At 34.1% G+C, this 18,130-nt stretch overlaps 1 protein-coding gene across 2 annotated transcripts; it reads right to left on the bottom strand.

Moving 5' to 3' along the window:
* Positions 1-1,074: 1,074 nt before the first annotated feature.
* Positions 1,075-17,915, bottom strand: LOC110382101 (V-type proton ATPase subunit C). Of its 2 annotated transcripts, none has more exons than XM_064041161.1 (13): positions 17,755-17,915; positions 17,187-17,323; positions 16,173-16,274; positions 15,803-15,854; positions 9,154-9,251; positions 8,658-8,746; positions 6,105-6,203; positions 5,508-5,631; positions 4,684-4,815; positions 4,130-4,227; positions 2,131-2,269; positions 1,600-1,722; positions 1,075-1,283 (listed from the first exon to the last, which is right to left on the bottom strand). In XM_064041161.1, the coding sequence occupies exons 2-12, from the start codon at positions 17,313-17,315 to the stop codon at positions 1,630-1,632; spliced, it is 1,155 nt and encodes a 384-aa protein (XP_063897231.1). In that variant the 5' UTR covers positions 17,316-17,323; positions 17,755-17,915; the 3' UTR covers positions 1,075-1,283; positions 1,600-1,629. The 2 variants fall into 2 exon arrangements, with proteins under 2 accessions (XP_063897231.1, XP_063897232.1); XM_064041162.1 differs by lacking the exon at positions 17,755-17,915 and adding an exon at positions 17,400-17,533.
* Between the last annotated feature and the right edge of the window lie 215 nt (positions 17,916-18,130).

Below are 18,130 nucleotides of genomic sequence, written 5' to 3'. Positions count from 1 at the left end.
ATGATATTGTTATGTATAAGAAACATGCAAATAATTTGCTGGCAGGATCCATAGTCCGTACTTTAAAACTCACTAATTGCGAGGTGATCCGAAATGCATGCCTACCACCAACTCTTACCATGTAAATAGAGTACTACAAAGGGAATTTCATTTTCTCCTTGCACGGATTCAAATTTTAATGAACCATCAGCCATAATGAAAAATGCTCAATCAATTTTTATTATTATTCTATCCCCTTATTATATATTGAAAGCCCCTCATGTACTCTGCCTATACTCATCCTTACATTCTCGTATGTACTGTTTCTTTAGTACCCTATGTACTCACAGTATTATATGCCCTTTTGTACTCTCCATATTACACACTCATATACTCACTATATTAAATGCCCTCAGTTACTCTCCCTGCCTCATCCCTTTTATTATTAAATCATTTATTTTAGAACTAATTCCATATGATAATATAAACAATCAGTTGTTAATCCTTTATACTAACCCTATTTACACTTTGTATATACTTCCCCCCTCATGTATTTATCTGAATATGTGCATTGATGATGATGAATGTGAATTTTCTGCCATGCTTACAACCTTGTTTGAGGGCTGGATCTGCCCATGCTATTTTATTGGAAGTTAGTTGGAACAAGACTAGGTTATGGACTACACAAGACGTTCAGAGGTAACCTAACTACAGGAATTACAGGATTGTGTAGTAAGCACGAAACCACATTTTAAAATAAAACCACAACAAACAGTAACTTGAATAATATTTTATTATGTACTACACACGTTTGAGGAATGTTCTTATTTACATAGCTTTGCATCTGATGTTATTTACGTTAATATACATTTGTAGGCGTTACGCTACACTACGCAACTCAAGTATAATACTGAACTCAATTCATTTATTTAAACAGGTTTTATTAACTTTCAACAAAAACATCAAGCCATAAAGCTTTACCAAGATTATTGCAACAATTTTATATTTTTCTCAATTCATAATGGCATCTTATTTATAAATAACACATTATATAAATTACACAAACATCTATACCAACAACCTGCATTGTAAAACGAAAAAATATGATTTAAAGATGTCACAAATAAAACGATTTCAAAAAATCTGTACATATAGAAAAATATGCTTTTTTCAAGGGTTGATATTAATTTGGGGATAGATATTAGATATGTTGTATAAAGTAAAATAAATTGTACGATGAAACTTCATGCTATTGCGTGACCGATACAGCCGAACACACAGGATTAACAACCTGGTAACATTACCTGAAACACACACGTAACATTTTAGACTACAGTATACAGATTTATAGCATAAATAAAATTAAAACTATTTATATAGATTTGAATTATTTGATAAAACAATTTTGTCTCTGAACAAAAACTGAAATATAGCACTGAAAAATCCCACTAGGTATTTTGAATTCTATGCCATATTTCCCATTATCCCGTTGAGTCTATCTGATGCCTATGAAGGCCATAAAACTCACAGCTTTATAAATCCAATGACATTTTAAAATTATCCTCGCTATAATATTCAAATAATTAGAATATCTAGTAACATATATTAAAAATATTTTACCTAATATAAAGGGGTTGTCGTCGGGCGCAGTTAATTCTTGTCGAGCATGTCCACGTTGATCTTGTAGAACACATACGGGAAGTACTCGGACGAACCGAAACCGAGACCCGCCAACTCCGCGTTCTGCAAATGTGAAAAAGGTGGTTTAAATGCAGTAATTTGAAAAGTTGTGGAGTAATTTCGGATGAGTGTATGGTGTGTTGAATATAGTTTCAGTGAACCCATATAAAATGTGAATTTTGTCTAATTCATGCGAATGTACTCAAGTCTATGTGTGCTGGTGCATAGTAAGTTGGTGTGCAAGTATATGGGTGAGTGACTAAGTGGGTAAATAAGTATTTTGAGTGAGTTTGTGGGTAAAATAGCGGATGAGTATGAGGGTAAGTTTGTGAGTGTGTGAGCTAATGTGGATGAGTGTGCGGGTATGCGTTGGTTAGGTTAGGTTAGAATGAGTGGGTATTATGGTGAGTGTGTGGGTAATTTAGTGAGTCAATAAGTGGGTAAGTTGCTATAAGTGAGTGCGGTACTGACGTCCTGCGCGGAGCTGGTGTGCTGGTGCGCGGAGTGGTCGAGGTGCGCGTAGAGCGTCTGCAGCACTTCGCGCAGCTTCTTGGTGTTCTTGCGAGACGGCACCATCACGACTGCCTGGAAGTTCACCGGCAGACCGTATCTGTGGACGTAACGGACAAATACGGTTAATTATTATGTTTGAAGACTCTTTTTAACTTCGGGATTTATAATTTCGTGGGATCATGGGATTCTGCATATTGAATAAAATGTTTCTTTAGTAACAAATAATTATATTATATCTAGCCTGTAGTGTCCCACTGCTGGGCAAAGGCCTCCCCATCTCGCTTCCACTCTTCCCGATCTTTCGATCGTGTCCACCAATCCGGACGATAGGCGTCTAGTTCGTCACGCCATCTCTTCCGGGGCCTACCCCGCCTGCGGTGTCCATCCTGAGGTGTCCACTGGGTGATAATAGTGGCCCATCTCTCCGGATGCATTCGGCTGACGTGTCCGGCCCAGTTCCATTTTAATGTCGCCGCCTTTTGGCCCACATCCGCGACTCCTGTTCTGGAACGTATCACGGTATTCCGTATGCGATCGGTCCGTTTAATGCCTAAAAGGCTACATTCCATTGCCCTTTGGCAAACCTTGAGCTTGGACTTCTGACACTCCGTGAGAGACCAGGTTTGTGCACCGTAGGTTAGGACGGGCAAGATACACATGTCGACTAGCTTTCGCTTGAGTGAAAGGGGAAGGTCCCCTTTCATGTAATGCTTCATGGACCAGTAGCTTTTCCAGGCGTTCTCAATGCGACGGTCGATTTCTCGCTGTTGCCTGTTTTCGAAAGAGACTAACTGGCCCAAGTAGATGTATTCGTCGACATAATGTAGAGCTTGCCCGTCTACCTCGACCCTACGTTTCGTGCTGTTGGTCATTGTCTGTGTCTTATTCATGTTCATTTGAAGTCCAACCTCTCGGCTTGCCATGCTCAGATCTTGGAGCATTTGTTGGAGTTCCTCTGATGTGGACGCAAAAAGGACGATGTCATCAGCAAACCGCAAATTTGTAAGCCTCTTGCTCCCGATCGCGATACCTTTTGATGTCCACGGCACAGTCAGCTTTTTGAAAACTTCCTCCAGCGTACACGTGAAGAGGTTTGGTGATAGTGGATCACCCTGTTTCACGCCTTTCTCTATGTGGAATGTTGGACCTGGGGAAAGGAGCTTTACTGACGCTGTACTGGCTCTGTAGATTAGCTCCAAAAGCCTTATGTAAGTCTCATTTACATTTTGTGCGCGTAAAGATGTGAAAATCGCTGTGTGCTTGAGACTGTCAAAAGCCTTGGAGTAATCCACAAAAGCCAGATACAACGGTTTGTGGTATTCATTGTATTTCTCTATTATTTGATTTAATGTGAATAGATGATCGGTTGTGGAGAAGGACGGGCGGAATCCGGCCTGTTCGACTGGCTGATGTTGGTCTAGGTGTTCTCTAATGCGGTTGTGTATCACTTTAATGAATAGTTTATACAGATGCGAGATCAGGCTTATGGGTCTGTAGTTGTTGATGTCTGTCTTATCGCCTTTTTTATGGAGAATAATTATATTTGAGTGGGTAAACTGGAGCGGTATCTGGCCAGTAAATAAAATGGAGTTGAAAAGGTTTGTAATATGAGGTATTAGGGTGTTCTTAAACAATTTGAGAATCTCAGTACTGATACCATCGTCTCCGGGGCTCTTGTTGTACTTCAGGCTTTTTTTTTTTGTAACAAATAATGTTCCTCAAAAAATTGTACATGCGATGTCATGTAAAGAAACTACTTACAGAAATGGTGAAGTAATAGGCATAGAAAACAAGAATTGAATTATACTCCATGTTTTTTACATATCCTGTTTTTAATGCTATTGGTGTTCCAATTTTGGTAGGCAATTTTTTTAATTACGAAGGTTAACATAGTCCCTGTAGTGAATACTGGGTACCATTTTAGTACCTTATTTTTATATTTTTCGTAGTTACTGACCTCAATACGGACTCGACGAAGACACGCAACGCCTTGACGTGTATCCAGGCGCAGAAGCACTCGGAGAAGTTCACCTTCAGCCACCTCACCAGCGGACCCTGGGGGATGCACAGCATATTTAGACGATGGTTCAACTTCATTAGATATCCAGATTTACGTTAAAAATATATTCTTTTAAATGACTGATTGTATTCCTGTGTCACTAGTTTTCTCCTTATGGAAGCATGTAGTTATTTTGAAAATAATCTATTATTTATTGTATGTCTTCAGTATATTATATATATTTATATTCATATATATATTGAGCATAGAGTTAATCGAGAAGACATTTATAACGCCTTTTCAGTAATTTTCGAAACAATAAAAAAGTAATACTATAATTTACAGCCGTAAGTTGGTTTTTCACTTGTTTGTACTGAACTTTAGAGCTGAAAAGTCAAATTTATCCACAACTTTTTACTTGATTTCGTGACGTATATTCCAAAGGCTGCTGGTGAAACCACTATGGTAGAGGCTAGTAATAATATAAATAAGTGCGTAATACTAATACTAACGAACTGCTTCTTCTTGTCGGTGACGAGCTTGGTGATCTCGTTCTTGCCGGCCGCCATGTCGGCCTCGTTGTACGAGAACTCGCGCACCACGAACTTGCGCTCGCGGGCGTGGTGCTTGAACTCCTCCACTACCTACGGATATAATGTTGGTTAATAGTTAATATTTAAAGAAATAAATTTATTTGCATAGAACAAAGGTGGTAGTTTTTACAGAGGTTAAAAGTTACCTATCCATATTATGCCTAACTTGACAATAATTATAATTAATTTCCAATACGTGAAGAAAATGGGTCTATTTACAAAAGTAAATAGCTTATGACAGAAATACTACTTAACCAAAAAGAAAACTCTCAATATTACTATTTGAAAAGTTCATAAAAACACTCAATTAAGAAACGGTTGTAAGAAAGAATTCAGGGTGGATAGTGGTCTAATACTGAAAAGTAGCAAAATAAAAAACTTGTGTGTGAGTGTGGACAATAATCTCATAAGATGTCAAAAATAATTCTCGCCGAAATTGATGGTGGTCCTAAACTAAATTCCTTATTCCTAAAATACGCTACTTCACAGAAAAACCAAATTCAATACTTTCACTGAACTGTCAAAAACGGTTACTTTCTATGCAATTTGTACGAAAATGTGAACTGTGACGTCACGTATTGTTCACATTAAACATTTATTAGCAAAAAAAAAGTGACATTTAAATATGTTTTGCCAAATGAATACCATTAAGTAATTTATTTTTGACCTAGTCAACTACTCGATGGTTTCTACGCAACAACTCACTCTACATTCAGTGACGACATAAAGTCTGTTGTTCGTACCTTCTTGAAGAGCGTGACGTTGAAGAGCCCGTAGTCGTTGTCCTGGTGGATGAGCTGCGACGAGCGCGGCACTATCATGTCCGTGATCTTCTCGTAGTTCGCTGTCCAGTCGTTGAACATCGACCTGTGAACATTTAGAGTTAGTAGACTAGATAGCTTTCTTTTTCAGTACAACTTTCAAACAAAACTGATTTAAAATTACTGACTTTTTTCATAAAATTGCTCAAATGATATAATGAATTTCACAATGAGATACAGTTTAGCTTTCAAAATGGATTAAATAGGTCGATTTTACACCAGTAAATTACCTACACGCGCGACAGTCCAAGCGAAAGCACTAAGTTGCGGCCAGAAATCTTGCGCATATTCGGGCGTTTTCGTTTGAACCGAAGAACTGATATGTATTTTTTTTTTGCTAATGTGAAAGCGGTTTTACAAATATATTTTCTTTGTAACTTTTAATTGTAGTTTTCTTCACATGGTAGGTATTATTATCAAATGAAATGTTTCCTCCTACGAAGCTAATCCTAGCTCGGTCAAACTTCACACACTGTTCAAAGATTACTCAATAAGTTAATGTAGCACTTATGTACTTACTTGGGCACGATAACAAGCAGGGTGGTCAAGTACTCGCTGTCCAGTATGAAGTGCTCGCGCTTCACCAAGTCCGCCAAGTTGCGGGTCAGCAGACTGCCACTGCAAGTAGAGCCACAAAGAGTAAGTTAAAATTCAAATATAAAACGTTTTTTGATGTTTTGCCTTAGTTAACTTTGAATATAAGACGTGATCTTATCGATCGCGGTAATAGACTAAAAAAATATTTTTTTAATATTCATTTCGTCGTTGTTCTAGATCTAAATAAAGAAATAATTAAAGTGATAAGAACGACTATTGGTGTCTTGTTCCTATGTTTCATGATGAGTCTTAATTGTTCGTAATATTTTCTATATACAGTCATGGACACGTAATTAAAGACACTTAAATTGCTGCCGCATTTCATCTGTATTTCTTTCTTCTGATTGCTACTGGAACTTTATTTTCTATTTTAAAATATTTAAGAGGGCATTGTGAAATATTAAAACTAAAGACTATCTCCAGTGATCCTTCGCGACAAGTTTTTTTTCGCTTTATCCGAATCTCGAGCGGTATGAACCATAACGTGGCCTGGCCATATAATTAAAGACACTCCATTTGCTCAGAGGAAGAAATGCAAATTATTAATATTATTGATGGTACTTTTCTATAACAACATTCCCTACACTGTAACTAAGCATACTAATGAGTAATAATATTTGGTTTATTTCCTTTTACCTCAATGACAGCACGACATCCCTAAGCGTGCAAGCGGTCAGTTTTGTTTTAAGTCGCTACGGGAATTTTCTTCCATGCTTCATAAAAATCTGTGTAAAATTGATCAATGTTTCATGTATGACTTATCGCCATTGTGTTTTCTAACCGATTTCCAGTTTTTTTTCTATTAAATTTGCGATGGGCCAAACCAAAACCGTCATAAGTTGCTCGATCAAAGAGTCGAGTTTTTCAGAACTTTTCTAATTTGGAAAGCGCTAAGGACCGGTAAATTATGCTTAGCATATAACAACATGCTATTTCTAAAATATTATAGTACTTGAATTCGCCTATTTTTAATAATATCTTTCTGAAGGATCACCACACCAAGTAGTGGAGAGAAGGCCCACACTATTACTTTTTCGCCTCCTATGTTTGAGAACTCTCTTAGTGTACTTTGGTTCCATCTCATGTTTTGGAGGCGACTAATTTCGATACATTATTTTAGAATTATTCGTATCCCTTTGTTTAATGAGAAAAAAAATACATTTTTGAACACTTGTTAACTGCACCTTTCACATTTGATAGAAATAGCCAACTACAGTATGGACACGCGGTGCTTTTCCAAAAATAACATCTTCCGATACCCATGCCTTACAGCTTTTCCCGACCCGGTTGTAGTCTAAAAGTTCTGCAGATACAATTGTCGTCCTTTTAGCATCAGATGACTCCCAAAAAAACCAGTACCGAATCATGTAAATGGTTCACTATTTGCCTGTAGCACCGCCTTAAAGTCTGTTTGCGGACAAGTTTTCCTTGGGGTCGGTTTTGAGTTGTTCTCAAACCATGCCTTTTTTAGTGCCATTGATAAGAAATCTTTAATAATAAATTTATTACCATGTCCTTACTACAGATCAAGTGGTATGAATAAATCCGTATGTCAAAATACAATATTAAAAAGCCTAAAACATTTTACTTACCAGAATTTGTGTTCTAGTCTTATTGATAGGACTAAAATGAAATTTTTTACTGAAATAAACCTAAATTATTACCTAATTCGAGTTTTCATAAGTATTTTACTCACTTCTAAAAAAAAGTATGGCAACTATTTGTATCTTTCGTTTTTTTTTTCTTAACTGGGCTTTAACTGTCTTTAATTAGCTGACCAGCCAAGTATCAGCTACAAAAGTTAGTATTCATTTCCCATAGAGCTTTATGTCTAAAGTATTAAAGAAAGAAAATATTGTTTGTCCTTAATTTAAAGAACACAATGTAATGTTTGTTTTAATAATTATTACACTACAGTTTGTACCGTGCTTAAGCTCATGTCAGTACCATAACTATTTATTTCACTTCGAGTCGGGGGGTGTCTTTAATTATGTGTCCATGACTGTATATACCTACATAGTAACGATAAATAATGACAGAAATGTTTATATCCTAATATAAACATTTCTGTTACTGTACTTACATTCACGAACAGATGCTACGATTTATAGCTTCATGTTCATAAATTGAGATATAAGAGTTAAGCCATCAAGGCGAAGAATTTTTGCTATCAAAACAAACAATTTCATAACTCGACGATCAACTTATTATTTTATACTGCATACCTATATGACAGGATGTCGTTACTCTTTGATTCGAATAAAAGTACTTCTACTTTATCTCTTTGACTTAGAATTTCTTTAAAAATGGTACTTTAAGCTCGTTCCTATTTAAACAAAATACTATTTTTAACCTTTATTCTATTATTTTAGGAAATACATTTTCTTATTTTTCCTTCTTTTCTATACATTCTCTTTACCCAGTCTTTTTCCCTAAGTATATTGTTCGAAAGAAATATAACAATATATAACTTACGTCTGCTTCTTCTCCAAGTTCTGTAGGTTGCCCTTGAGTGCGTTGTAGGCGGCCGACTTCTGTTTCAGATCCGAGTCGATCTGACCCACCTGTCATTAACATTGCTATTAATCTATTGTTTCATTAGCAATACTGTGGGCCACACAAGGACACTTAGGTATTAGATTCGTTTTTTTTTATTATATTTCTTGCAACATACATTTTCTTTGGATTTTTGTAACCAAAAAAACTAGGTATATATTTATAGTTCTTTAAACGATATTTAGAGTGAAATTCTCATGTGTAGAACACAAACTTTTCAGGCGGAAGATATAGGATACGATTTGTTACGTTTTCTTTCTAGTTTTTTTGCAAACTCAACTTTGCATTTTTTTTTTTTTGTTTAAATTTGTAGTGTTTTCTTAAGTTAGAACTCTAGTAGAAAATAATTAAAGAAGGTAACCATACAAACAATACAATACAGATTTTTTTTTGCTACAAATAAGTTGTAACTAACCTGTTTGCTGATAATATCGGCGATGTTACGCAGACTCTGCTTAATGGGGTACTTCGCCATGTCCCATTGGAAACGGGTAAGGTACGATGGCATGTCGCCTGAAACACAAATACACAATTAAAAACAAGAAAACATTTTCAAATAAAAAAGCAGAAAAAAAAACTTTTTTTTTTCTGGAAATTTCGTGTATTTTTTTTTATCTCCCAATTGTATAAAAAAATGTTAATTTTAAGTGTTATCATTTTATATTTATTTTTAATTTATAATTTTATATTCAACATTAATAGAAACAAAATCAATACAAAAAACACTGGAAACATTCGTATAAAAATCAACATATAACAAGAATATCGTACACTAAAATTGTATAATAATTTTAATTTTGTTATAAAAAGAGCAAAACCAAAAATTGAAACAAAACAAACGAATGGTAAGCGTTATTCAATAAATTGAAATTAATAAACTGTCTAGCTTAACGTGCATTTAGACAAAATACTGTAATTTCTTACTCTTGTACACATTGGGCTTGAAATAGTTGAGTTTCTTGACTCTTAAGAGTGATTTTACCCAAATGGTAAATGTATACAATCGGAGAAATATTACGACTTAAAAAAATGCAACAGATTTTTTTACAAAAAAATAATAATGTTTTTTTTTTTGTAAAAATGTTGAAAATAAATCCTTTTCGCGTCGAATCTTTAAATAAAAATATTCCTGTTTGTAATATAAACCCATATGTATACAAGAGTTTTCTAATACACTCATAGCTCAGTTTCATAGAGAGACATGCACTAAAATTATAATAACATGCATACATAATTCCATGCTAGAAAACCCGTATTCAAAATCATGATAAGAAAGTAACAAATATAAAAATATAAGAAACATGTTTAAATACGGGTACATATTGATAAAAACTACATTATATTATTGAGGGTGCATTATTTTTATTAGAAAAATGCCTATATACTTTTTTCATTGAAAATCATATTAAGTAATGTATTGTATATCATATGACTTATGATAGTATGAACTTGGTTATAGTATAACCCTTTAATATAATGTAGTTTCTCAATAAAATACATCAATCTATAATATAAAAACAATCTAAGCACATATACCACATTCATATAATATTTTGTATCACGCACCTAAAGATACGTTGCTTCAAGTTCATCCATTTTCCTATAATTATTTCAGTAAGACACGAAAAATATAAGAATTGATTTATTCGATAAATCCTTAAACTTATTTACCGTATGACGATGGCAACATTATTACAAGCTTACAAAAAAATATCAATCTAATTTATGGTTTTGGAAAATGTTCTGTGTAAGTAAAGTATTTATTAGATCTATAACCGAAACATTGTTTTTAATTTAACCATCTGGATGTGATAATTTTGTTTTGCAATAGGTAAGTGACTTAATTTGTCTTCGGTCCTAATTATATTTTTCTCCTTCGATAAGAGTAGAGATAAAATGTAAAATAAAAACAAAAGTATGAATATATCAAGCCCAGTTTATATCTACAAGTTTATTTGCGATTCAAAATCTACAATAATAATTTATACAACATATAAATTACTGTAACATTAAGTAAATGCGTTGTTTTAACCCGAATAACCGCTTACATATTGATAAATATTTATCAATCCTATCCCAACCTAATATATAGGGGATAGTGGGTTAATTTATATACTCCAAACAAATTGAAATAGCATAATTAATCACTACTAAAGAAACTGTAAATTATTCCATAATAATTTAAAGTTGGTGGTTAAATTGTATTAAACCTATTCCTGAAAAGATTTGTGTGAAAACAATTAATTTATTTAAGTGAAAAATCTATTCGCTCGCGAAAATATTGCATGTCCAACAGACATTTAACATACGACTGTTTCCCCGCGCCTTTGCGTTCCGTTCGACGCACACAAATCGTGCACAGTCATAATAAACATTAAAACACCGCCAAACGCGATCCGTTTCATAAATAACCAACGTGACGGAATCAAGGTTATGATCCGTCTTTGTAATAAATCTAATTTTAGCAATACTATAACTAAGTGAAATATGGACTGAGCTGTAACGTAGGCGACTGAAATTTGCGAACTGTAAAATTGAATGATCGGGCATAAATCGATTTTCTGACGTGTTTCTAAAGAGCATCCCTGTTTCAAACCGAAAATATTATGAATCAAATAATTTACTCCGTGGTAAAAAGTCGACACTGTTTCCACGATTTATCGTAAATACATATTTTGCGCACAAAAGCAGAAGTATAACTTAAAAATATATTTTATGTTATAATTAAAATAAAAATATACAATAACAAAATACAACATCGACATTATTAATAAATTAAACATCTAAGCGAACTAAAAATAACTTAAAAAGCTATAATATAGAACACGTTCAACTGTGTATGAAGCTTCTACGGGGCAATTCGCGAAATTTTGAGATACATAGGTACGATAATTTCGCAAAATGCCCGGTTTATGTTAACTACACATTATAGACATTACTTGTAAACGTCAATTCGACGCATGGACACAGCGATGTGGTGCAGGACGTACATTTTGTGAAATTCCTAGCCACATCTTCGTAGCGTCACCCTAAACTTCAATTTAACCAACAAATATACACCAAAATTCAGGATGGCGCTCGCGAAATTTTTAATACGGCCAGCGCCATCTGCTGTTCGGAGATAAAACAATATCAATAGCAAATTGTAGAAGATATTATGAGATATAACATAACAATCACTGCCTTCACATAACCTAGTTTGAGATCTGCAGTTAGCGCTGAACGTAACAACGAAACCTTAGCGAATGTAAAGCTTCGTTATCCTAACTAGTAGGATATACTGGGCCTACTGGGAAAAACTTTGAATAGAACTTGACTCACGTACTCTCCGAGAACGTCCAAACTTTAATGGTTAAAAGTAAACTTGCGATCGTTTCAAGTTCCGTCCAAATGTGGGAGTTAGGTTAGGCGAGGGTTAGGTCTCCTAAACCTTGTGTGAGAATATGGTGGTGGCGTTCCTCTTCGTCGTCATCGTCCCACCGCGGCGAGCTGCGGCCGCTGGACACTTGCGAGGGGTGCGACGCCTCGTACTCGGAATGCTCTCGGTGCTCACAGGGCCAGCACCCGTGGTGCTCCGAGAACGCGGAGTCGCACACCGGGGACGTAGGCGTGGGCGGCGGCTCGCCCCCGCCCGGGTCCGCGTATGATTCAATGCCTAGAGTCGCCACAGTCCATAACCCATCTCATAAACCTTCACTAAGCCTCCTAACACTTCACAATCCCATCACTAACAACTAATATATACCGCTTATATTCAAATCCTATCTATAGTTTATGGCGGGTGTAAAGTTATTTCAATGCTTCATGTTTTCTAAACAAACCTCGAATCTATTCCGAAGTGGATTATATCAAGATATCGCTTTTATTACGCCTCGATGAATTTAGGATAAAAATAAAGAGGATTTAGTATAGGACAGGAGCAAAATAAAGAATATATTTTCATAATTATAATAAATAAACTAAATAATAATAAAAAATTAAGAAGCGCAAAGCATAGACAATTTTTAAAGCTTGATATAGCTAAGCTATGAATGTCTTGTGAGGCAGTGATTGCTATTATCTATGATATGAAGACATTATATTCAGTAATCTTACTTAGTACAACATATTGTGCGACAACTTAAAACGTCTAAAAATTAATTAAAGTTAAGCGAAATGTGATTTTTATTAATAGCTCTTGGAGATATGTAATGGATATGAACTTGCACGTTTTGACAAATTCATTTTAACAAGAGAACATTTTGATGGAAGCTTTTGTAATTTGCTTTGATTTGCCCTCAAATTGTAAAGCAGAAATAGTTCTGACTTTACCGAAATCTCATACTTATCGCAGGCATCTTATCTCAACCCTGCATATCGAAAAAACATTTATCTAAAATTATTACACCTTGTCCAGTGATGATGTGGCGGTGCCATCTGTGAAACTATCACTAGTGTCGTGACCTTCAAAAGTGCTTCCAAAATTCCTGCAGATCAATCGATAGATTCCAAGACACTGACGGACAAGACTGCTGAAAAACTGTTCTAATCTTCAATCGTCATACCTATTATTAGTCTCTAGCAGACCAACAGAAGAGGATTTTTCTTGGTTATAGTTGTTACAAAGGTATGCATATCCATTACATATCACCTTAACATTTAGTCATATAAATATATCCTATCTTCGAATTTATCTCGTTTGATCTGAAGGCACAGTCGCTTTGATAACAGTACATTATCTTATTTCTGATGAATATGATGTAACTGGTACATTTCGAATTTACCCAAGTCGACACTGGTTAAATTGTGCGAAAGTATAAAATTACCAGTATCATGTCGTTTGTGGCTCGAAAGGTAATGCTAATTTGAAGTCATTAAAATCAGGAGAAACCTTCTTAAAGTAATAAAATTCGAACAATATTCTGAACTTTCACACTATTTTAATAAATGATTCCGAAGAACTAAGAACCTTCTCCTTATAGGGGAGTCGGTAAAAATGTTCGGCTCTCGTAATTTAATGTTAACAAGTAGCCTATGGACGTAATACTAAGTTACATGTCTCGTTGTGTCACCCTCCATGTTATTATAGGCCGTGCAGTAAAAAAAAAATGGTAACTGAAATATCGCTACAAAGTGTTTATTTAATATACACCGTGACGCATGATTACTTAACACATTGTTAACATCCTGTACATATGATCTGTGTAGTGCTATTAATTTATAACGATGCTATATGAAACCTATAATTTCAATATTCACAACCTTAGCAATCGTTATAGAACCTCATTTGCTGTTTGGTCACTGTTCAACTTTTATGTATAAGTAAATAAATATAGTAAAATGCCCCTAAATCAGCATATTTTATTTATATATTAACATATCTTACATACACATACTTATAAACATTTTCTGTAACAACCATATGTTATGTAGCTAGAATACGGCATTATTTTCAAACATATCATAAAAATATACAGATATTTGAAGCGTAGATATTATATCTGAACTCTGAAGCTCGCACAGTAATTACTATTAAGCTCAATTTACATAAACTACGAAAAAAATATTACTCACTGCCGCAAACTTTTTTCCATTTCTCAGACACTGAAATGCAATCCCAAAATCTAACATTCTCAATCTAAAATATATATTAAAATTAATTCTAAACACAATTGTGTCAAAAAACTTATTAAATCAGAAAAATAATAATAAAAAAGCGACACTATATATTGTGATATATAAGCGTTATGTACATAATGTATATAAAATATTTTATATGTATCGCATTCAATTAAATATTCTAAAAAATAGATACAATTAAAATTTTGAATTAAGAATCAAAGAATGCGCAATTTAGCCGACTCTCCTCTAAGACCTGTAAGCCAATCGCCTGCCTAATAGTATATAAAAAAAAAACAATTTAGTCAAGATTTCTTGTAAATGCGATTTAAATTTTACCTTTGGTAGAGTCTCATCCTAATTTAGTCTGATATATTCTTCTAATTTTGCCGAATTATTCCTTGCCGCACCGCGAAATATTTGAAACTTCGATAGCAGTGATACCAATATGGTGAATGCAACATAAATTGTTTTCTATACATTCCATTAAATCTATTTACATATCACACATAGGTGCAGTGGTGCAAAGAGATTCGCCATAGTCGTACGTGAACGAATCTCGAACTAAAAATACATGTACAAACACTGTCCACTCAACATTCTTAGCCTTTCATTTTAATAAAAAGTGATAATGTTGAGTATTTTTATCGACGAAACTTGTATTTTTTTTACGTACGGTAAGTCTATTCGTTCTTTATTCTGTAACTTTAGTACAAAGCACTGTAGTTCATTTGTTATATGGCCAAGGTTCGTCAATAAACATTATACATAGGTATGTACACATTAGTGCTCAAATATAGGTACTTAAGTGTTCAATATCGGGATTGAGATGAGATGTGTTATGTGAGAAAATGTATTAAAAATAATAAACATTCTCGGGTATTACGCAATGGTATAAATTGCAAATTAATATAAAATATAATAAAATTAAAAACACACTGACTGACTTGTTCAAATGCGGGCAGTGTGATTAGAAAAAAATAACATGCAAAAAAAATAGGTAAATATAAATAAATAAATTAAAAAATAAATATAAGAAAAATATAAAAGATAACTTTAACCATTGAAATTCAGCGACACATGCTAATAATTTTTCGCACTACTCTGTGCTTTTAATTTATTTATTTGTCTACACCAGTTCATTCTGTTTCTATTTTATTTAAAAATTAGTTCTCATGCTGGCAACATCATAGGCCCAATTCTTTAGCTTTAATTCCTCTATAGTTTCCCAAACATGCCATAAATAACTTTTTTCTCTATTTTTTATTTAAATCATGCAAAATAATCCTATTTTGTTGTTAAAAGTCTATGTTTAAGTTCTTTATTTCAAACCTTTTTTCAACTTCCAAAAATATCTATAAACAAATGGCACCAAACAATGAAATATGTTTTTAAGAGTAGAATTAAAATCAAAAAGTTTATATATTATGTTTAGTGCCATAAGAAAATAAAGAAAAATAACTTACTGTTGTTTGCCATAAGGTTCTCATGGAGCTTATCGCGTTGGTCTTCCAGTACCTGAGTAAATAAGTTTACGATTATAAAATTACATTCAATAGATTCATTTAAGAGATAATACATTAAAAAACTGGCAAGAATTTAGAACTTATAAATAGAACAGAATATTACATTTTCAAAAACTAATTCTAAATATTTTTTCCCGATACAAAGGTTTTGGATTTAAACAAAAAATTACTCATCTTTAATTGAAGAGCTTTTGGTTTAAAAAGAAAATAGACACGCTAGGATAAGAATTCTAGGATGATTCTTGTTGTGATTTTATCTACGGAATTAACAGTAAATATTTTATTAGCAAAAGTGAAAATCCCGACTCACCTCACCAAGGTACTGAGCGACTTTCCTCGTGACACTTTCAACGAAGGTGTCGAGCTTACCCAGGTCATCGGACAGTCCCACCAACTGATCCAATGTCCCCACCTGGAAATAGTGGAAAAATAATAATTTAATAAAACATTTTTTGAATGCTACAAAAGTACGGAAGGAAATATGGTATTATAAATAAGCAAATATATAAAATATTATGTGGAATATAATGACATCTTTTGTCTTTATTGGAATCCATTATTTTTTCTTTACATTAATAGTATTTTTTTATGTAAATATTATTGTAGTAGAAAGTAAAGTAATAAAGTTATGTTCATTCATTATTTGTAATTAAAATCCCAGTGTATAAAAAGGCTATGTCATATTGTGAATGAACATAATTTAGTAACACTGATGGAACATATAAAATGCCCCTAGAGAATAATTAAATTCTTTCCCTGTTATATTACATGACAGACGGCCATTCTTGTTTTGATAGTTTAGGAAAATATACTCTATACAAGATATAGGTCAAATGAATTTGATTTATGTAACATCATTGTTCATATAGAATGTTTATTTGAGTTATTTGAAAAAGAAGGCTAGTTAGCAATTTAGACTATTCCATGGTAAAGAATGATATTTTACTCTAACGTAAAAAAGAATTGAAAAAATGACATGGTTCTTTCCAATGTTTTTATTCATCTGTTTTGCTCTCAGAACTATAATAAAAGCTAATATGAATCTCCTTGATCTTATTAGATGACCATTGAAATTTTTTTCATGTTAAATACTTATTGATTTCACTGTTTTCATAGGGTCTTAAAAAATGGGTCACGGTAAGATCATGACAAGAAGTATGCATTAATTGGAAGCTGGCTTATTACTGACCAAGGACATTTTCAGTCATTATCCAATAGGGAATATGACATGAATAATTTGTTAGAATAGAATTATATTGGTCTTAGATTTTTTACAAAGATAACACTACTAATTGAGATAAATAAATGAATCAAAATAGATTACCTTCAGGTCAGGGATTGGAAATTTGTAGTTGGCGCTGAGATTGCCCGACTTGGTGGCATTGTTGAGGGTGTCCCAGGTCTGCTGGCACGTCTTGTCGCCCGGGGCGCTGATCACCCAGTATTCAGACATCTTCACCACTGAAACACCACATAAGACATTGTACTACCAACTCATTATACCAACTAATTATACAGACTCAGTGTAGAAACGCACGTCGCCACCAATGTTACATGTTTGGTGCAATCAAAAACATTTTCGTTGTCCGAAAAATCGATTTTGTACTGCGAAGATGCAGTCTCGATCCCGCGGAAGCGGCCGACGATCTGGTGTTTTTAGCCAGAACGCTGACGCAACGGGCTCGTGCACCTAATCGATACCGAGCCCGGTCCCGCGGCGCCCGCTCGGCGGTCAGACATCCTGGCGCCGGCCGCGAGCAAACCCAAGAAAATCACCCCAAACCACCCCTTACACTCCGTCACTGCCGACTTTGACATCTTTCAGTCCCGCGCAAAAGCATTTAACGGCAACATCTTCCACGTAACACACTCTGTTGAGACACGACACTCACCTGGAACTTATAAATTAATGCTGTTTAACACTAAATATTTGAAACAGCAAATAATTTGGCGAAATCACAAGACAATTCGGGACTAGCCCTTCAACGCCATGAAAATTCACGTGACGCGGTGCTGCCACCTACAACGACTGATATTGGACAGCTGATTTACGTCAATTGTCTATGTTAAATAATAAATTCATATTTTTTTACAATTAATAAATAAAAACTAATATAATGTACGCTTAATATTATTTTGTAAGTAAATATACAATTGCCGTAATAATTTCACGTTAATTTCATAATTCAATTGATTTTTACTGGATTTTTATACAAAGTTGACAGCAAATTTTGATAATGTCAGATCAAAAAATAAAAAGTATATTTT

The sequence above is a fragment of the Helicoverpa armigera genome, chromosome 24, assembly GCF_030705265.1.
Source record: "Helicoverpa armigera isolate CAAS_96S chromosome 24, ASM3070526v1, whole genome shotgun sequence".
NCBI lineage: Eukaryota > Metazoa > Arthropoda > Insecta > Lepidoptera > Noctuidae > Helicoverpa > Helicoverpa armigera.
Note: the sequence above shows the minus strand (reverse complement) of the source record. Positions and strands in the feature narration are given on the sequence as shown.